The sequence below is a fragment of the Polyodon spathula genome, chromosome 7 (genome assembly GCF_017654505.1).
Source record: "Polyodon spathula isolate WHYD16114869_AA chromosome 7, ASM1765450v1, whole genome shotgun sequence".
In the NCBI taxonomy this organism is placed as follows: Eukaryota; Metazoa; Chordata; class Actinopteri; order Acipenseriformes; family Polyodontidae; genus Polyodon; species Polyodon spathula.
In genome coordinates this window covers 51,333,341-51,354,784 of record NC_054540.1, presented here as the reverse complement: position 1 = coordinate 51,354,784, position 21,444 = coordinate 51,333,341, and the positions used below count along the sequence as shown (strand labels likewise).

General features: G+C 37.6%; 2 protein-coding genes across 2 annotated transcripts; one reads left to right on the top strand and one right to left on the bottom strand.

Annotated features, from left to right (window-relative positions):
• Nucleotides 1-6,836: 6,836 nt before the first annotated feature.
• LOC121318731 lies at nucleotides 6,837-13,923 on the bottom strand. The gene is made up of 11 exons (XM_041255736.1): nucleotides 13,901-13,923; nucleotides 12,236-12,410; nucleotides 10,375-11,841; nucleotides 9,906-9,998; nucleotides 9,665-9,769; nucleotides 9,140-9,249; nucleotides 8,744-8,941; nucleotides 8,446-8,608; nucleotides 7,704-7,869; nucleotides 7,231-7,325; nucleotides 6,837-7,127 (listed from the first exon to the last, which is right to left on the bottom strand). Exons 2-11 carry the CDS (start codon nucleotides 12,390-12,392, stop codon nucleotides 7,042-7,044), a joined length of 2,640 nt encoding a protein of 879 aa, XP_041111670.1. The 5' UTR covers nucleotides 12,393-12,410; nucleotides 13,901-13,923; the 3' UTR covers nucleotides 6,837-7,041.
• A 6-nt stretch (nucleotides 13,924-13,929) lies between these two features.
• LOC121317866 (cis-aconitate decarboxylase-like) lies at nucleotides 13,930-17,734 on the top strand. Its single transcript, XM_041253963.1, has 7 exons — nucleotides 13,930-13,945; nucleotides 14,135-14,186; nucleotides 14,456-14,514; nucleotides 14,712-14,899; nucleotides 15,213-15,305; nucleotides 16,177-16,382; nucleotides 16,730-17,734. Exons 1-7 carry the CDS (start codon nucleotides 13,930-13,932, stop codon nucleotides 17,652-17,654), a joined length of 1,539 nt encoding a protein of 512 aa, XP_041109897.1. The 3' UTR covers nucleotides 17,655-17,734.
• Nucleotides 17,735-21,444: the final 3,710 nt, after the last annotated feature.

Here is a 21,444-nt window from a genome sequence, read left to right as displayed (position 1 = left end):
TAATCATGGACTTATGTATTATATATTGTATTTACGGCTCAACTTAAATTGAGTGGCCAAAATATAATAATTTACTCATCTTTTTGAAGAACATATTTTTTGAAGCCAATACCAAAAAATATAGCGTTATACATCCACATGTGTTGCTACAACTGTTTAAATAACGTACATGTCATTTTTATTTTCATTGTAAACATCCTGACAACATTTTGCACTTCTAACTTGAAAGTCTGTTTCAAAGATTTTTTTCAAAATGGCTACTCTGGTGCACTGGGGTTTGAGATCTGTCCTCTAAATCACTGCAAGAAGAGCGATTTAAAAACTATGGAACAATGAGTACTGCTAATCTTAAAAATATTAAAATAAATGAAATTGCAAACATTTTGAATTGAAGTCTTTTTCTATGAAATTCATTGAAACAATTGTCATTTAATTTATTTAGTTTCTTTTAGTAACTGACACATCATGAAACATGTTGCATTACAGTGGGCAGGGACAAAAAACTGAGAGAAAGCTATTCGGATGGCAATCATAAAACCTGTTGACCCAGAGATACTTTGATCTTAATGCATGGAATGAAAAGAGGTTTGAACCATTGGGTGTACTGTTTGAAATGTAAGGCTTTGGAATGTCAGCAGCCAATCACAATGCTGGACATTTTCAAGCCATTTAATAATCACAATAATGTATACTGTGTTGTTGGTATGTTCAAATATTTAAAGACATGATGTAAGCATGCACTTTCTTTTTATTCTCTTGTTTTTCCTTTCAGATGTCTTAAAAAATAAATGTATAAAAGCCTCAAAAGATATTGGAAAAATAATCCAACTTGAGCAACACTGACTAATGTATATTGACATGAGGAAATGTAACTTCACTTTAATATAATCCACTTGTCTCTCTTCCAGTAATAGTAATTTGTACCAGGTGACCCTAAGCAGCCAATGTTGCCAAAGCTACTGTACTGACACCTGGCCAGTGCAAATTAATCAATCAGTGTGTTTACATGAGCATAAGAATTCCGATATTCTTCGGAAAAACTAATTCCGATATCAACAGTCATCTAAACACAGTTTTCGGAAACTGTATCAGAATATTTCGAAAGTCAGTACATAATCATAAATACTGAAAAAAATAAACTTATAGGCCTATCAGCCAACTTTAATTCTCTGTGTGAACTGTTGCATCACACCCCAATTTTCCATAATAGACTTGCCTGGTTAAAAAAATATAAAAAATAAAAATAAACGCTTGATGGAAGTAAGCTAACTTTTCCACAGTTGTGGTAATAAGTACATAACGTACGGTATATCGAAAATGCCATCAAAACACAAGTCAGGTTGTTCAAAGCGAAAAAGCAGAAAAGAAGCAGAAAATGCAACCAAAAAGTACAGTAAATGGTTTAAAAGTGGGCCGACAACAGCAGATGGAAGTATAGTGCGGCAGCTGAACTACCAACCTCCTCCTCGCACGAAAAATAAACAGTTGAGCCAGAGGAAAGAAGTGAATCAGAGACATCGGATTGGAAATACACACAACAGTAAATACAAGGTACTGAATCATGTATTGTAAACCCAATACCCAGTCAGGCACCTTTATGTGATTTTTATGATCCAGCTACTTGGCCTGAATTTTGTATCAAAGTTGAAATTCTGAAAATTAACCTGTGCCGTTAAATAAACTGACATTGAGTTCCCCAAAAATCACACATGATTAGCACAAATTTTTGGAACAAAATTTAAATTTATTTTAAGTTGAGGTTTTTTTGGGGGGAGGGGGTTCTAGTTCACACTCTTGCAACAGGGCCCAGTGAATCCTAGCACAGACCCTGAGTGCACGTTCATCATTGCTCTATAATCCACTTATTTGTTTCCTAGGTTACACAATGAATTTCCTTGCTCCAGGAAGTGCTAAAAGTGTTACAGTAATCCACCTAATAATATTTATCTTTCGTGCAAAGGTAGATCAAATGGATCGACACAGGAACATTCCTCCAGCCAAAGGTATTTTCCTGTCAACACCTTTCAATGCATCTCTGTGATAATGAACGTATCAGTCTAATATTTTTTGTTTGTTTGTTTCCTCCATATTGACATCATTTTGCAATAAGAGCTTCAAACACGACTTTCTGACTTGCTCTACAAGGTCCTGCAAGGTGTGTGTTAGACATCAATGCTACCCAGGTTGTCTGCTTGCAGTCCTTCATCTCTATGCCCCTGCTGTACTTATGTCAGTCTATGTTTCAGATTGTCAGAATCAGCAACTGTATTGAATCTTATCACATGAAGCTGCAAAGCCGGCACCTTTATCTATAATCTTCAATGAAAAACCTGAGTCATCTAAAAATAAATACACCACGCGACAAGGTCAGTTCTGTATTACTTTTTGTGCTCCTCAAAATTAAACACAGAAACACTACAGTAGTTATAATACACTCCCAGTCATCTACTATTTTATATGCAACATGAAATGTTTATCACAGGAACATAAAGAACCGAGATGGGGAGGCATATTACCATTTGGTTGAGGGTAGGTTGAAATATTGTGCATTGAAGCATGTACAACACTAAAATATTTCCCCCATTTCACTTTTACCACCATCACCCAAGAGGATTATTTCCAGAAGCATTTTCTGGAGTAGTAAGCAACTGTTGATCTTAGGAGGAACAGCAATGGAGCAGTACACAGAATACTATGACATTAAACAGGAAACTAAATGAAGATGATAAAAATAGCCTTTTAAAATAACATGTTACCAAAGATGCAACAAGTAATGAAGTATAACATAAACTTGGGGGAGGATAATCAGAACAGATGGATCTGTCATGTTTTCTTTTTTCACAATGGGTGTGTTTGGTACTTTAATATTTATGTAGCACAGACAGAATATGTACCTTTGCCAGTTAGACCCCCTGTTTATTTATCTCTCTAGAGGCTGGCTAGGTATGTTTCCTGGTCCGGGGTCTTTCCCCAGGAGCTTTGAATTCCCAGACAGTGTGCTGATGTCTCACTGGAAAGCCATGATGGATTGACATCCTCTTGCCAAAAACAATTAACACAATTGAAACTGGTCATTGTATAGACCTAGGAACAAGAACATAATTTAGACAGTATTGTGTACAGTATATAATTAGGCAACATCTTGGCTGTTTAGGCATGAAGAGAAGCTGTAATGAGCTGTTCCTGACATGACTGATTAATGCAAATTGCATTCCTGAGGTGTGCTGGCCCATCAAGAGAAGCCCACACTCATCACACCTCCAGAATCTTAAAATCAAGTGTGTCATTGGTATCTGATGGTGAGGTCGCAGATCCAGTTCTGTGTTGCATAACCTCTTGGATTAGGTAGTCACTTCCAAGAATGTTTAAGGAAAAGTACATAACTGACGTAAAGTTGTTCCAAAAAAAAAAAAATATTCAACATTCCTCAATGAGACCAGTCTAAAGACTTTAGAAACCATTTTTGTCAATATCTTTTTTATTATATGTTTTTATTCTAATTGAAGTGCCATGTATCTATTTACCCCGTTTCTCCCCTATTTGAAAGCCGGCACTTTTGTACGGCCGTAACGGCGCTATGCTTCAGTGCGAGAGGTCCTGGTTCACAGCCGCCCTCCGCCTGTGTGTGGATCGCCTCGATCTGAGTGATGCTCCTGTCTGCAGGAACCGAGATCGCTACATTGGTGTCAGAAGCGGACACAGGTAACCTGGCACGCACTCGTCGGACTGTAGCCTGGTGAGCAAGTCCGGGGCGGCAGGGGAGAGTACCAAAATAAATAAATAAAACAGTCAATAAAAAAGTCAAAACAAACAAAAATCAACATGGTGATTGGTAATGAACGTTATTTCTTTTTTATATTATTATTATTTTTTTTTTCTTTTTTTTTTTTAAGGACAGGTTTTATAAACATCTACTACCTGTTTTTAAATTAAGGCAAAGAGGCTACAGATAGAACAGTAACAAGTTGTGTTGGAACTAACAAATAGTGCTGTCAAAAATAGTGAAATCTTTTACAGATTACCGATTGCATAGGTGCGCAAAAAAATAGCTCCCATCCAAATAGGCTACCATATATTTTTTAATTGAGGTACATATTATCAGATATAATGGAGAAATTGCACCTGCACTTCCGAAGTGCTACTTCAGGGGAGGGTCGTTTTATCTGATGATTTGAGATACGGGAAACTGACAGTGGAGTTACACCTGGAACTCAATGTTATGTGCAAATAGTCACAAGAGGACGATTGAGGTAATCAGCGACAATCAATTCAGTGTTCCTGGCAATTGTACGAGGGACGCAGAATGTTGTTTCACTTTGTTTTGACTTTGTTTATTTATTTTGGTACTTTATGCCAAATAATAATAATAAATTATTTGAAGATGAATTGTTTCTCAAGTATCCTTTATCAAAAGTCTGCATGGAAAATTTAGTGAAGAAGAGCAACATGTTAAACTGGTGTGTAAAAATAAAATAAATAACAATAACTTGAAACAAACCATGCAGCTACTGCACAATAACTTATCGGGCAGGCAGCAAGTGGAGCTATAAAGTTGTGCGCGGTGATGCTCTGTAACGGGGCTTGCGGTGGTGGTTTGTTGCTGTAAAGATGTCCCGCAGTGATGGAGTTGCGCTGTATTGGGTCACGCGGTGGTGGGTTTGTGCTGTACTGGGTAATGCGTGGTGGGGTTGCTCTGTACTGGGTCACAAGGAGATGGACGCCCTGTGGTGGGTTCGTGATAATGGATGCGCAGTAATGTCCTGTAACCCTAAACTAGTGAACATAAATCTGAAAGAGAAGAACACAGACTAGTTCAAGTTCTAACACAGAATAGTTTCTTTGATTTATTGAACCCGATATGTTAGTTCAGCTGGAGACTCAATCTATTTTTGATGCTGATATCTTGTGTGCTACAGAGCACCATACAACATGCAACATGTCTGTAGATCTAGAATTTGGAATTTCTAATTCATATCAAGCACCAAAAAAATAACTATTAAATGGTCCTTGAACTGTAGTTTGACAAATACAAGACTTAGCAAATTTAGTAAATTGTATATCCTTATTAAGCCTGTTATAAGATTTAAGATTTGCAGTTTGGACACAATAGGCTGTAACTTTTCCATCAGATAATTGTGGAACTGTTTTAATAATTGAAGTCATTAGTGAGATTAATTGATATGGCCAGCTTTAATAAAACGGGTTCTTCCTCTAACTGGGTATTATAGATACTGAAACTCTCAGGGGATTGACACTTCTAACCAGCACTCTGGCTTTAATAGTGAAATATATCACTGTACCGATTCTAGTTCAGGTTTCATCCCAAACCTTTTTGTCTGCTTTTAGAATACATATAAAATAGAGCAAATAATTATTTTGCATGGAGGATATACCATGAATGTTTGTCGAGTACTGTAGTTCTCTCTTATGAGAGGTTGGTCGTCATCCTTATGAGTGAAATACACACAGCACTTCATGAGCGTTCTCGGGTATTGTGTTTGTATAACAAGTATGTATAACAAAGTTGACTTTTTCTCAGCTGTCTGTCGATACACCTAGAAATCTCTATTATGAAATGTGAGTAAGAGACCAATTTGAGCTTAATTAATTAAGAAAGTCTGAGTTGCTGTAAAACTTAAGATTCAAACCAGATAACACATAGTGGAAGTTTTGTGCTAAGTGAACTATGTACAGAAAGTAAAAATGTCAAGGGGAAATGCCTGAGTGTACCAAAGATGCGTTTAGTCTTTGACAGATGTATTAGATCAAGCTTTGGCAAGAGAATATATATGCACTGACCTATAGTTAACCTGTGGTATCTATCATAAGGTGATGGCTGGGACATAAGCATATTGACATGTTTGACAGAAATTGGTTTATGACCAGTTTCATGAGAACAGATAAAAGGAAATAGTTAAGGGACCTCATCTTATTTTAAAGATATTTTCAGTAGAAATATAAGGGTAGTTGTGAGACACCCCAAGACTATTCAAACACCTCCAGTCCTCCTATCCACTACTGAAGGAGTCATATATCATCACCTCCCAGCAAAAAACAGGTAGCCTGGCCATTACCTTAAATCTGCTGTTGGATGCTAATGACCGCCTGACAGAACTAATGTAATGGAAGTTTAATACATGTAAGTTTGTGTATTGGAAATTAAATAAATGTAACCCTGTTAAGTTTCAAGTATTAGTCATTCAAGTCTTAATTATTCTTTATTGGTGATCATTGATAAGGACAATTACAGAATTAATATTGTAATTATAACACATTGAACCACAACCCTAGTGCTTTAAAATGTATACAGTTTTAACGAGGATTATTTACAGATTGAAAATCCAGTCACCACTTCTGAGGCATAATATACTTTATCAGAATAGAAAAAAAATATCTATACACATATATACACAGTATTAAAAATATCTTATGAATTAAAAAAATACATGTTTAGGGAAGGAAATTCATAGCAGATACAAAACAGAAATGTCACCCCGACAAATATAATTTTGAACACTTGATACATGACACATGTTTCTCTAATGCCTAGACTATGCATTTAATTGCTTGACCAGTTCTTTTATAACCAGGATTTTGAGACAATCATAGCAAATAGCACTGCATTCAGGGTTAGATTCACCAAATTATTGTATTAGCTTTTAGTAAATACAAACCTTTATAAATACAAACCTACTACAAGTATCCTTACATAAAGTACATAGCATAGACAAATTGTATTGTAATTTACCATACATGTATTTTAAATATATGCACACACAACATGTTTATTTACTTTATTAATATATACATTATTCACAAATATGAACTGTAAAATTTGAAATCTTCATTTCAGGAGTCAGTCAGTCAGTCTTTATAGAAATAAGTTTAAGAATAAATTCAATTGCACAGTTTTTATAATTGTAATTATTATAGTAATAATTTATGGGTGACCACAGATCCTAGTGATGTCATTATGTCATCTCAGCTCTAATTGAAGATCACTGCTTACATTCTCACCAGCTAGTACACTTGTCACATCCTTTACTCCATGGAATTTTTGACTTTTTCAAAAATGTGTCTGACTTGGGCAGCAGGAAAACAGCCTTCTCTTATAATAGTGATTGTACCTGAAAGAGAAAACAAAACCGAGTAAGTCTCAATGTACAGTGTACAGTAAATAGCTGTCAGTCCAGGCTGCTTTACACAAAAGGAAAAATATCCAGGAAATACCTTCATCTATCTTCAAACAGTTGACCACAGTGGAACCGACCGCTTCATTTGATTCTCCGTCACACAGAACCCCACTGATTTTGTGCCCGAGGCGCCTGTGGAAAACAAAAAGGAAATTATAGCGTTTCTAACAGTGACTACAAAATATTAGCTTTCCTACACTTGCCCAGTAGGTCCTTTAATGTAGGTAAATATTATTCTAACATGCAATATTATGTATCCATGATACAACAGTTTTTGTTTGTTTTTTTGTTTTGTTTTTTTCGCATTAGTACCCAGTAGACTCAATAATTAGGAACAACCTCACACTGTCATGAATATATTATGGTTGCATCTGTATTTCATTTTACTTTGATGAAATATATATTGTTACAGTTTCATAAACATAAAACAATTACAATAGAAATGAATCTTCCTTAACGCCTCCTGTTGTGGCTGTCACCTGGTCATTAGCTCATAGCACAAATACTTACGTTATCACCATGTCATGGTGTGTGCTATCAGGCTCTCCACTTGGATTGGCTGAAGTGATGGCCAGTGGGCCAGTCATATTGCACAGATGGGCGGTCACTGTATGGTCAGGGACTCGGATCATGATGCTTTCTTTGGTCCCCACTCTGTCATAGGCTGGCCCAACTCCTAAACCAGAACCAAGAGAAGGCTGTGAGTGTTGGTCTTTGGACAGAGCCTCTCTTACAAACTAAACTCACACAGATTTTTGGATTTTCTTAAAGGAAGCAAAGTTTATCCTTCCATATGAGTAAAAGAATCAACAGATGTAGCAGTGCTATAAAAGGAAGAGGGAAGTCACCGGTGGTTTTACACAGAAATTGCCATAAAACCCATAAACTACTAGACCAATGCAGTGGTGACTGTCAGAATTAGAAACACAGGCCCCGCTTTTTTCTCTAAATTATACATTGCAATTTTTGGAAGGACAAAAACATCTATTAATGTTACAAAACTATAAACATACAACTAAACATTCAACAGCAGCTTTAGAAGTACTTTTGTTAAATTAACATGTGTTTAAATAGTTCATATTTAAGTTTATTTATTTATTTATTTTTCCCATTTGCCAGCAATATCAGTAATACAATTAAATAACAAAAATGTACTGGGTAAAATCCTATATATACAAACGGCAGCTGACCTAACTGCCTGTACAGTGGAAGGGATCATTTCCTTTAGATGGAAGAGCCTCTCTGAACTCACCTAGCTTATTGAGCCACTCGCCCTTCTTGACAATGCAGCTGATGCCTCCTGGGTAGACATTCCTCATGAACTCCCAGAGCAGGGGGCTGAAGGGGGGCTTGGCGGTTGACAGCTGCTCCAGGTTGGAGATGCAGATACAGATGGGCTTCTCCTGTGGGCGATCCTGAAAGAGGGACAGAAGTGTGAGCTGATAACACAGCTCTGGAAAGTGGCTCTACTCCTGCCTCCATGCAAAAGAATTCGAGTGCTTATTTTATATGGCACAGACAAACAAATACATAAAAAAGCCTGTCTATACCTTGATATTGTAGATCTTCTCTATAGCCTGTGGGTGTTTGCAGGATGCTGCCAATGCGTACACAGTATCGGTGGGAATACCACAGACCCCACCGGCATCCAGGAGTTTTGAGATGCTCAGTAGCCCACTGGTCTTTATTGAGGTGGCAATGGAACAAGGAGGAGGAGGGGGAGTTTTGTCTGCTTTTTCCTGTGTAGCCTATAAGAAAGAGTGTATTTAAAAGCATTGTCAAATCCACAACAGTCCACTTCAGCACTTTTGTAATGACCACTGGGAATTCAAAGGCTTTGTAGACATACTTTAGTTTAAGGATCTTTTAAAAATCTTTATTTCATATTATTTTGAAAAACACATTCTTTTAACACTAATTCCAGTATAGCCAGATGGCAACCTTACCTTCAGCAATGGGGGCCCAAGAGGCAGCAGCTCCTTTGTGAAGATGGAATTTGCAAGGGAGGCCAGAGTACCATACAAACAGATCAGAGAGAAGATGGCCAGCATCGCAACTGTAATAGAAAGCCAACTTAGTTATATCACCATCCTTGGAAAAAAAATGTAGTGGAGTCTACAGGCAGGCTCGATAGAGGTACTGAATGTGTGTAACAAAACAGACATCAGACTCAACAATGGTAAGAAGAACTGTGGGTGAGCCAAAAGTCTAGGATCTGGTGAGTTTAGTTTAATCAAAAGCCAAAAATGAATACTCTAGTCTAAGGAAAACATGTAGTCAAATAACTTAACCTGTTTGCCCGCCAATTGAAACATAGAATATCTTTTCATTAAGAATAAATTAGTAGTCATCATGTATGGTGTTGGAGTGGCAGATGTCTGCCTTCCTAATTCAAATTGTTTAAAATAACAAGTTGCTGTTAATCTTTGCTCCTGGTTTGACTTTGGGGAAGGAGAAGGGGAGACTCTTACTTTCCAGTTGGTAAGGCAGTCTGCCCAGTGTGGAGAGCAGGAAACACACCATAATCACCTCCATGACAAGAGTCAGCAACAGCAGCACAACATTTACATAGGCACCTTGGGAAAGAGAGGAAAACACACAACAACACACATTAACATTTTCCATCCATTTACTCTGACACTTCTTTTCACTCCAACTAAACCAACCCATAAATGTTCGACAAAGACCCAATGCTGTTAAAAAATGACTTACCTGTAAGCATTAGGAAGCCATTAAGTACCAAGAATGCTATAGCTCCAGCTGTGAATCCACCGGCAAAATCAGTAGAAATGCCAAGCAGCACACCTACAAAATAAAGACATTATTTTACTAGTTGTAAAAGCAAGACATTCCTAACTAAGCAAATCATGAATTAGGTGCAGGACAGTCATAGACATCCTCAGGGGAATTTTACACAAATCTAGAAAATATTTAATACTGTTCTAGTGCAGTCTAACCAAGCTACTCTTTTTTTACAACGGGGACATACATCTTTTATTTATTACTTTTTACACCTATATACTTCCTCAACCACCTTATTTAATTGAAACTGGTTGCACCCCCACTGATATGACTATTGCCTACAACGAGTTTAATTAAAACAAATTAGTCAATCACTGTAAAATTATCATGTGAATTTATTTAAAAAGACAATAGGCATTTTCTCCTCAATAAAACATACCTGAAAACCGATACCAGGTCCAGGTAGCCCAGATGGCAGCATAGCAGGTTGGGATAATGGGCCCAAAGCGCCTTCCCTCCTGGATGTCCAGTCGGCTCACGTAAACCTGGATAATTGCTCCAGGGATCAGTACCCAGGGGATGGTGAGATGGAGGAAGGTGGGGTGCACATCCTGGCTGTGGATGGCAGAGAGGGCAGCAATACCATTGGTCACATAGAAAAGGGCATCAGGTAGCTGTGTGACGGTGCTGCGAGGGAGGTCTTGATGTTTCACCCAGCACCGTTTGATGAGTCCCAGGACATCCTGTAGCTTCTCTGTGGATAGTGGCTGCACCCCAACAGGGATCAAGGTCTTCTCCCCTATAGAATTGATGAGTCGGGCAAAGGTACCATAGAGAGACAGGGCTGTGAACAAGCTGCAGATCACCCCAAAGAAGATGTAGTAGTCCCCCAATGGGATCTGGGAGATTGTGGATACCGTAAGCAGGAGGAATAGCAAGTTATGGGCCACCTCTAGCACATCCATGTTGAGTGACATCAAGCAGAGAACAATTGTGGTCGCTAGGAAGAACCAGTCACCAACCATCCTTTCTCGCCCGCTGACCGCTCCCTCTCTTTCGATGAGAACTGACAGAACAAACTCCTCCCATGACTTCACCAGCCAGTAGGTGCTGTGCAGACAAAACTTGGTTGTGTGGTAGACGTCTTTTCGGAGGTAGGCATAGTAACTGGAGAAAAGCTGGGAGAAGGCATTGATAGTGACCCAAATGGTGCCCACAAAGAAGGAAGGCAAGTAGCCAAAGCAGAAGAAGGCAAAGATGAAAGGGGAGATTGTGTCGCACAGGTAGCCAAGTGCCATGGGTTCAGCATATTTGGTGTTCTTCTTCTTTTCTTCCCCTATTTTTTGGGAGTTGCTGTTGTTGGCCGTCCCCAGTAGCAGCACATCGAAAAGGGGGGTCCCAAAGCCCTTGAGGATGTAACGTTGGGTGACACCTTTCAGGAGCAAGGCTGCTGCTCCATAAAGCGCACACATGAGGATCACCAGCTCCAGTACCCCGGAGACCACTAGAGCCCACACCCCGACAAGCCCCACTGCCTCAAAGACCAGGGTCAGGGTGATGGCCCCAAAGACAAAAGGCATGATGTAGTTTACAGTGGCAGAACAGAAGGACAGGATAAAGGAGATGGAAATGTAAGCGATTAGCCCTGCAATAGCAGACTGACCGATTGGTGGCGTAGCCAATTCTGGATTTTGAAAAGTGCTGTTGGCCGGGTATAGCTGGTCAGTGGTGTTGGTGCTGTTAATAGAAGGTGGAAAGGCACCCAGGACTATACGGGTAGACCCATAGCTTCCCCAGAGAGCAGCAAATGCGATGAAGGATGTCCCACTTAGGTGATCGTACTTCCGGAAGGATAGGAGCCCAGCCAACAGCTGAGTTACCCCACCGATCAGAATCAGTTGAACACCTGTGAAATGTAGATAGATAGAAGTTAGAGTCCAGCAAGGTCACCTAACAAATAAACTTCAAAGTAATTATCAGCTGTGCTATTACAGGTCCCCTTATTGTTGTGCTGAAAATATTTATTTTCTTTTTTAAAATTAGTATACCTGGTCACTATGTGCTCATTTTGTTTTTTAAATAGAATACCAACTTTCTTTGCTGCACGTCAACCATACACCTATGGTCTACAAGACTGGATTGAAGCATATAAGAGTGATATAATATCAGGAAACATCAGTTTAAGCGAAGGGTCCATCTTATCTTAAATATCATAGAAGAGATCAGTACATGATGAATTGGTGTTTAGAGAACATGGAATCCTTTTTTGCCTAAAACAGACAGATATATTTAGTTTTTACCAGCCAAAATGTGCTCAACTCCCTGGGATGGTACACCAGTCTGTGCTCCATTGAAGTTCTGCAGAAGAACAAGGAAAGCACTGATTCCATTGGCCAGGAGGCCCAGGACCCCAGGCTCTCCATAGAACATGGCCGCAAATTCATTTGCACTCGCCATCTTCTTAACGTCAAAACTCTGTCAAATTAGAAAACCATTGAGTAAACTCAGTCAATCAGCTTCCAGCTCTAGCAGGCTTCTATCAGATGGTAGATGCCCGCTGAAACGTCACAGCATCAACTTTGAATCAACTTAAAATCAATCTGTTTGATTTGAATCCTAAAATCAATTTCATTTTGACATGCCATAATGAAAGCTCAGTTCTATTGGACAGCAAATACTAAGCAAAGACACAACTGGTATAAATGTATTTTATTATCCACCACAAACAGCCAATCAATAATTTGTACTGATGTCTCAGTCTGTATCCACAACTGCCAGTCATCTACTGTACCATTTAGATATCTGGTACTGCCCAGATAAACAATTAAAATGGATACACCATTTTTTTTCTGCTTTTCCTTTAAAGTAATTTGGTGTTCATATGCACATCTGTCTGATTTTTATGGTAAACACTGTACAGCTGATCACACAATCACAGTCAAATTACTTCCTTAAATAAACATGACTAATACACAATGCTATTGAAGCCTATCGTCAGAAGAAAAGGATTGAAAAAAACAGCCTGGAGTGTCGACATGCATGAGGAAATTCCTGAATCCAGCTATCAGTGATCTGTCTGCCTGCCAGCCAAGGAACAGTTAGCAACAGCAGTACCAATTGAATGCACAATTAAGCATACAAATGAAATAACCATGTACTAAGAGAAAATAATGTGTATATACATATACACAAATACATAAATACACTTTTGTTTAATTATGGGTAATATAATCTGTGTTAATAGTAAACTGAACTAAATGGTCTTTTCAAAAACACAACTTATTTTCTAGAGTGCAAGTTTATTATGGAGGCATTTTATTTAAAGCTTAAGCATACTTGTTCAGTACAGTATAGTTCAGCATATTATAGTGACTAATGAAAGTGTCAGAAAACCATGTAGATATTCTATGAATCCCATTATGTGATTTATTACAAATGATTATAATGATATAGATCTTTTTCTTTTTTTAATGACATATATTACCTACACTGTATATATACTTTGTAAACTTAACTGTTTGTTCACATAAAAACTTAATAAATTAATTATACTTGTTTATGAAAAATGATTTACTTGCTTTTAGTGTTTGTAAATGTAACAAGGAAATATTCTGCCCAATCTTTGTATTTCCTTTATTATATACTGTATGGTATGTGATAATAATAATTATTATCACACTCATGAGGGTAGGTGCCCCCAGATGCATGCAGATATATATATATAATATATATATATATATATATATATATATATATATATATATATATATTATATATATATATATATATATATAAATGATCAATTGATTTACTAAAATACAGTTGGTATTTTTAATAATACAAAAATTAATCACACACTATATAACATATTTTACATTAAACAAATACATTTAAATAGTTTCTATGTAATCGAACAAACATTTGTCTATATGTAAAAACATGAAACAAGATTGGTATTACAGTACCTGGCCAACAAGGTTTCCCTTCAGCTGCAATGTGGACTTTAAGAGGTGAGAGTTTATTTTTTATAGAACCTCTCTCTCAAGCAGGGGAGGAGTCTCCCAGTGCTAAGATATCAGTAAGTGTCCTACCAGAACAAAGAAAGAGGGTGATTCCCCCACATTCCTGACCCCTTCCTGATCATTAAATAAACCCATTTCCTGGTTAAATTTGAAAAATTCCCCCAATTTGTGGAATAGTTTCACTCAAAGAAGGAGGGGTTTTAGAACCTGTTGGACGATGGGTATCCAGGTATGAAAGAATATATAGAGAGTATGGAACCATTGCAAACTAACAACTCAGTGACAGAACATTGTGATACATAGCAATCTACTGAACAACATCATGCTCTCAGCACTCAAGGTAATTCTTAGAAATGTGTGCATTTTATATATTATTATTATTATTATTATTATTATTATTATTATTATTATTATTATTATTATTATTATTATTATTATTATTATTATTATTATGTATTATTTAGCATATTAATTTTATCTGATTCCTTTTTAAATTAGTTTCAGAGAACCAAGGCACTTTTCCTGCCTGCGACTTCTACATAAATCTACAGTTGAAGGTAAACAAAAAAAAAAATAATAATAAAAAAAAAAAAAAAAAAAAAGGTGTACATTTTAAGGATTAAACACTAACACCAATTGAATGGACCCAATTATCATTAATTGTTATTAATTTAGTCCATTATTGTAGAGTTGATGCTCTGAATACTAAAGTGAGGCACAGGCAGAGACTGACCTGCTGTTTGCTGCCCTGCAGTGCAGGAAAGGCCTGCTCCAGAGGAGACAGTCACCAGCAGTTTTGGAGGGTTCATCCACTTGGTGCACCCAGGCCAGCTGTCAGACACTGTGCTGCACCGCAGTAAGAGGATGATCCTGGACAGCATTGGGGTGGGGCTCCTGGGAAGCAGCTCCCAAGTCTTCGAGCTGGCTCTGCAGCACTGCCAGGTAATCCTTCAGCTGATGCTTACATTGGGCTATGGTACAGAGGGCACACAGGCTCCTGTATTTAGTGGCCCCAAAGGTAACAATGTTGTCCTAAAATGATGGCCAAAGAAGTGATCCCTGGCTGTACAATTTTAATATAAACCATTCCTTCAGTACTTACCTCATTTTTGAAAAGTTTCACTGAACAGTCACCATTCCAGTTGAGGTTTGCATTGTCAAACCAGGGTGATGATAATCAAGAATTTAACTTGCTTGTTTCCATCTTAAAGAACGTTCAGATCCTATAATGATCTGTGATTAACCCTCTTTGCAGCAAATGTATGCTCCAGATTACACCAGTTCAGTCTTTGGACGAAGGAACACAAGACTCTCTCCGAGTCTGGCAGCGTTTGTCAATGGAGTAGCGGTAAGTCTCTGAATTTGTTTACATAATGCTCAGCCCTTTCAAATTGTAATCCTGTAGTCCATCAAATGAGCACATTCTAGCTGGTGACGAGTTCTGCAGCTCGTGTCTGTGACTGGTTGTCCTCATTACAGTGCCTGCAGATATTTTCTGTGAAAACACCTTGATACACAGCATTTTAAAAAATTACACTTTAAAAATAAATAAGAAAAGAAAGAATAACAACGGCTGGGTTTACATGCTTGTGAAAATCGACTCTGTATTCAAAAAATAAATTTATTTATTAATTTTCAATTTAAAATGATGTAAGCACAAATTAATCCAAACATAAAATCAAAATGAACTATATTTACTATCACTATATTCATACACAAATCAATAGCTCTTGTAAGAGATGTGTTATTATTTCAACATAAAGTGGTTTAAAAGTTTTCTCTCGTTTTATGCAATTGTTTGAGAAAAAACAACAAGTGTACTTTATGGGTTACATAGCAGATAATTAAGGAGTAGTTCTATGAGAACTTCAAAGGAGAAAAAACTTGTTCTGAGGCCTGAGGCTAAACTTTTTCATAATGCATAAAATTCAAAACCAATGTAATGCCTCAGTTGTGCAAATATAATATAAATGAAACAACTGTAATTTTTTTTTTTTATACTCGACATTTGCCCGTCAGGGAGTGACTGTATTAAGGACACAATCTCTTTATCACGTTCTTTTCTTTTTAGAAAAGTGAAAGCTCAAGTTTGTATTCATGTCCTTGAGGTATCTTTGTAGAAAGTTGGGGCACGGCCAGGCTTCCTCAGAGTCAGGAATGTCAGTGGAGATGTCACGCTCTGCCAGACGCTTACTATGCCCTCATGTTCTTCTTTGCAGGTTCATTCAATGGACTTCGATGATACCTGGCACCCAGCCACACACCCCTCAGGGGCGGTCCTTCCTGCCCTGCTTGCTGTTGCTCAGATGTTGCCTGGCAACGCCAAGCCCAGTGGGATGGACCTTCTGTTAGCCTTCAATGTGGGCATTGAGATTCAGGGCCGGCTCATGAGGTTCTCCAACGAAGCCCAAAACATCCCCAACAGGTGAGGAGACTGCTGCCCAACTAACTTGGCAAAACAACGTAGTGCTGCCAAGAAGGAAGTGTGCCAGTATTCTTCCAGCATGAATGAGACCATGATTAAATTTGAAAGCAAATCTTAATATGTTTTGCAGTGGTTTTTTAGCCTCACAGTGATTATGTTGTTTTTATTGGAAATTATTATTACACTTTCTTAGCAAAATAACACATGTTTTTTTTAGAAGGCATGATAATAAACTTTTGTCTGTCTGAGTTTGTTTTTAAATCAGAATATTAAAACCATTAAAAACATATGTAATGTTAAAGTACTCTCAGTTACCAGGATGGTCATGCCAGTGTTTCTCCCTTCAGGTTCCATCCCCCGACTGTGGTGGGCCCTCTGGGTAGTGCTGCTGCCTGCTCCAGTCTGCTCTCCCTGGATCGCTCGCAGTGCTCAAATGCCCTGGCGATTGCTGCCTCGCTGGCAGGGGCTCCCATGGCCAATGCTGCTACTCAATCCAAGCCTCTTCACATTGGGAACGCAGCCCGACTCGGCCTAGAGGCGGCATTGCTGGCATCCCGGGGCCTGGAAGCCAGCCCGCTGATCCTGGACTCGACCCCAGGCTGCGCTGGTTTTAATGCCTTCTACAATGACTACCTGCCACGGGCACTGCCTTCCCCGGTGGAACAGGATCCCTGTTTCCTGCTGGAGGACCAGGACATAGCCTTCAAGCGCTTCCCTGCACACCTGGGCATGCACTGGGTTGCAGATGCAGCATGCTCAGTGCGAGAGCTTTTGGTCAACACCGTAGGGGGGTTCCACCCCTCTATGATCCAGAGCATCCTACTGAGAATCCCCCTCTCCAAGTATATCAACCGGCCCTTCCCTGAATGCGAGCACCAGGCCCGACACTCCTTCCAGTACAACGCCTGCACTGCTCTGCTGGACGGCGAGGTCAGTGTCCAATCCTTCAGCTCAGCCTTCCTGGACCGCCCCGAGCTGCTCAGCCTCCTGAGCAGAGTACAGGTCGAGCACCCCCAGGACAACCCTGCCAATTTCAATAAGATGTACGCAGAGGTGCTGGTGACCCTCACATCAGGCGATGTCTTGAAAGGTCGTTGTGACACCTTTTATGGACACTGGAGGAAGCCACTGAGTCATGACAGTCTGCTGAAAAAGTTCCGGGCCAACGCTGGGGCAGTCCTGCCAGGAGAGAGGGTGGAGGCCATCATTGATACTGTGGAGAACATAGAAGACATGCAAGACTGCTCCCACCTCACCATGCACTTGGAGTGAAGGGCTTCATGACATCCTTTGATGATGTACACTTGAAGAAAACAATATGAAATCATTGAGGAAAAGATCTTTATGCCTTTTGTCTTATTTTACTGTATTATTATTATTATTATTAATAATAATAATAATAATAATAATAATAATAATAATAATAATAATAATAATAATAATAATAATGTTGTTGTTGTTGTTGCTTTTATATAGTACATCAAACTCAATTGTAAGTGAAGAAGAGGTGTCATTATATGACAGGTAGGGATAGTCACCTCTAAACCATACAGTTTACATGGATTATGGAATGTATATACTCTCATTTCTCATAGCACTATCAATCTAAGTATTGCTCTATTTATTGAATTATTGTTATTTTATTTGATCTTCTTGATTATTTTGATCTTCTGTGTGTAATTTCAGACTTTTGTATTGGAATTACAATACTGTTAATTTGTGTAATTGGTCACTAATTTGGAAGATACCATCTGTTAATTCTATCAATTAAATCATCAAAAACAGGATGACAATGTGCACACAAGATGCAACATTTGAAACTAATGTATTGCCCCAAGTGTGCAAATATAATTCAAATCAAAAGATAGTAATTGCTTTGGTGCTTATATTTTATTTAATTGAAAAAAGATGATTAAATTGCAGTGTTTAAGGTGTACAATAATACCGTACTTTCATTGTCAAGGAATATAAATGTATATACTGCATATAATAAACTGGTAAAATGAAGTGTTCTCTTTTGAAATCAATTGCCTATGCAAGGGCATATTTACTTTCCTCTCCTTGAAATGAGATCAATAGACAAACTGCAGTGTGAGACAACAATGAGAAATCTCACATATATTCTAATTAAGGTACATACTGTATTAATTATAGTAGAAAAAACCCAGCCCTTAAAATGTCCACACACATGCAATAATGCAAAGATGTAAATTAATGCTGAATTGTTAGAATCTTCCTAAAGGGGTTGTAGGTAACAATATAATTCCATAGATCTTACCTGTTTTTCACTTGCATTTTCTATATAGGTTCCAAATGCACAGCAGTGAAAGAAAGACATACCGTACAAGTACAAGAAAGTTATACAGTACAAAACATGGTATTTTTTCATGGTAACAATACATGGTATTTTTTCATTGTAACAAAACATGGTATTTTTGTAATACATTAGGTTACAGAAACTGTCCATGCCATTTTATACCCAAATATCATATCATACTGATAGAATCTACAAAAGAACTATTAAACAGAAACATTGGTTATTTCATTTTCTTTAATTTCTATTTCTGTTCACCATAAAAATATATGAAAAACATTATTTGTTATTGGAAACAGTCTCAGTTTAAAAAATAGAGAATACTTGATGGGTTTAATGAAGTCTCAGTGCAAATATTTCTACTGTCTATAAAGCCACAGATAAATCAAGACTTTATTACTTTCGCAAGAATGCAGACCTATTCATCTGTTTTCTCCTGGCAAGGAAAATGGGCCTCGTTCAGTTTATTGACCATAGCTGAATTCAACAAGAGGTTGCAGTTGAACAAACAGTCTGGAGGGGATATTTCACATATTGTAAGTTACCTACATTCAAGACCCTGTCTCTACAAGGGGTCCCCTCCTGTTTTACTTTAATACACCTGGGTGGTCCCATCCTGTAGCTTTGTATGTTAGTGATTTGAAAGAAACACAGCCTACATAAGCAAGAACCAACAACAGTAAGACAGAGTGCAATGGGTTATTGAGCTTGTAAAATCTATATTTTATAAATTTTAAACTTCAAATTAAGTTTTCTGTAAATTTATGGGATTATGTTTTTAATATTAGTGTTTACATCCAGCTTCTACCTAACCTAGAACCATCTCAGAGTGTAAATAACCCATCAAACTTCCCCAAATAAGTCTTCCTCAGCTAACAAAAGAGTTATCTCTCCAGAAATCCCCCTTCTTCTAGTTGTGGTTTATCCCTGAGGGATAGAGGTTGATCAGCTAACAGTTGGAGCTCCAGTTGAGCTGGTGTGGTAATTTGTGTCTAGCGGGTGAAACAGACAAATGCAGGGTATGTATTGACATGGATTCAGCAAGAAAACTCACAACTCCACTGTGGCAGGGCAGAAGAGCCCTGCATGTAATCAAAGGGGCAGGGCAAAGCCCTACTGAGAAATGCTTTGTGGAACTGTATTATGATTTAAAAGTAACGGTTTATTGTTGTAATTGTATGATTTAAAAAGAAGTCTATTGTTTTGGAATGGGTGATGTTATTATTGTATGATTTAAATGTATTGTTTGTGTTGATTTAGAACAGGTGAATGTTTGTTAGTGTTTGACAGTGTGGATGGGATTAAAGCCTCATCCCTCTAAACTCGTGTAGAATGTGGTTTTAATTAAGTGCTTGCTGATCCAGAGATGACCACATGTATAAAAACCTGCAGCCTTTGCTGACCTGGGTGGATGCTCCAGAAGGAGGAGAGTGAGAGAGCGAGCGAGCAAGATTAGAAGAAAGTTTCAAAAGAAAAGAGACAATTGATTCTTTTTTGGTGGAGGCATTTGTGTTTCAGAATTTTTTTTTGCTAAACTCTTTATCTTGCTCTGTGAGCAGTGTTTTTTGTTGGCATTTTTTATTTATTTGTGTAATAGATACACACACCAACACTTGAGGTTCTTCTGTTCGAACGTAGTGGTTTTCGCCAGAGTGACTTTGGTGATAAGTAGAGTGACTTTGGTGATAAATCTAGGGCTTACTTTTTCACATACCCTGAATCTTAATTACTCATTGTTTATCTAATTCATACATCATTTTGTTTTAAAAGATGGGGAATTGGTCAATATAAAACCTATTGGATATTTAAGATATATATATATATATATATATATATATATATATATATATATATATATATATATATATATATATATATATATATATATATATATTCAATGTACTGGCATGAAATTAATATTATCAGAACATATACAACAAACTAAATGCAATGATTACTGGAATATATTGTACAAAGTGTTTAGTACAGTTTACATTCCTCCTGTAAGTTTATGATGAGATGCATTCAGGGAGAATGACACACACCCAGTAAAGGCATGCTGGACTCTCCATTACTCTTCTTTTACAGTATTTCCTTACACACCCTTCTAGTATTACATACGTGCTGTCCTGCCACAATCTCTACCTGATTAGTGCTGTTTTGGGTTAACACTGAGTTAAAGAGCAGGGGTATTTACATACTTCACTCTTTACATCATTGAAATAGACTCCTGTGGGTGTTTTGTCTCATTCACGATTACTTTTTCTGCTTGGATCATTATGTATTTATCAGGCTTACTAACTGAATTTCTGAACTGAGGTTTAACCTATAGAATACAAGAATATTTATTTGACTTTGATGTCCTTTTTGAAAAGTTTTAAAGAAAGACCACATAACTTCTATTTTTAAACTAACATGCCAGCATTAGTGTTGCCTGGGGCCCAAATATCATCATTACATAACCACACAATGCAACCCATATTATCAGTAAAGCAAGAAAAACTGGAATTTCCCTAAACTTTCCCTTTAGTGTCATACAAAATATGTACATCATAATAACATCTCTAAAAGGAAGACTTGAATTAAGTGTGACTAGATGAAGATGATGTCATATAGACAGCATAGCTAGTGACACACTTATAAGCGTGTTGGTGCTTTTCTTTCATTTTCTATTTTTAAATTTAAATGGTAGATTAAACTAATCAGATAGGTGTTATGCAACTGTTAGACATAAATCCAAATTACAAA

Bases quoted from the DNA above. Each gene is read 5' to 3' on its own strand.
- LOC121318731 (XM_041255736.1), bottom strand. From the start codon at position 12,392: ATGGCGAGTGCAAATGAATTTGCGGCCATGTTCTATGGAGAGCCTGGG. The intron at 11,842-12,235 runs GTAAAAACTAAA...TACATTTCACAG, and splicing joins AGTTGAGCACATTTTGGCTG to GTGTTCAACTGATTCTGATC. The intron at 7,870-8,445 runs GTGAGTTCAGAG...GTTCTGGTTTAG, and splicing joins CGAGTGGCTCAATAAGCTAG to GAGTTGGGCCAGCCTATGAC.
- LOC121317866 (XM_041253963.1), top strand. The intron at 14,900-15,212 runs GTAATCCTTCAG...CCCTCTTTGCAG, and splicing joins TGGCTCTGCAGCACTGCCAG to CAAATGTATGCTCCAGATTA. The intron at 16,383-16,729 runs GTGAGGAGACTG...TTCTCCCTTCAG, and splicing joins GCCCAAAACATCCCCAACAG to GTTCCATCCCCCGACTGTGG.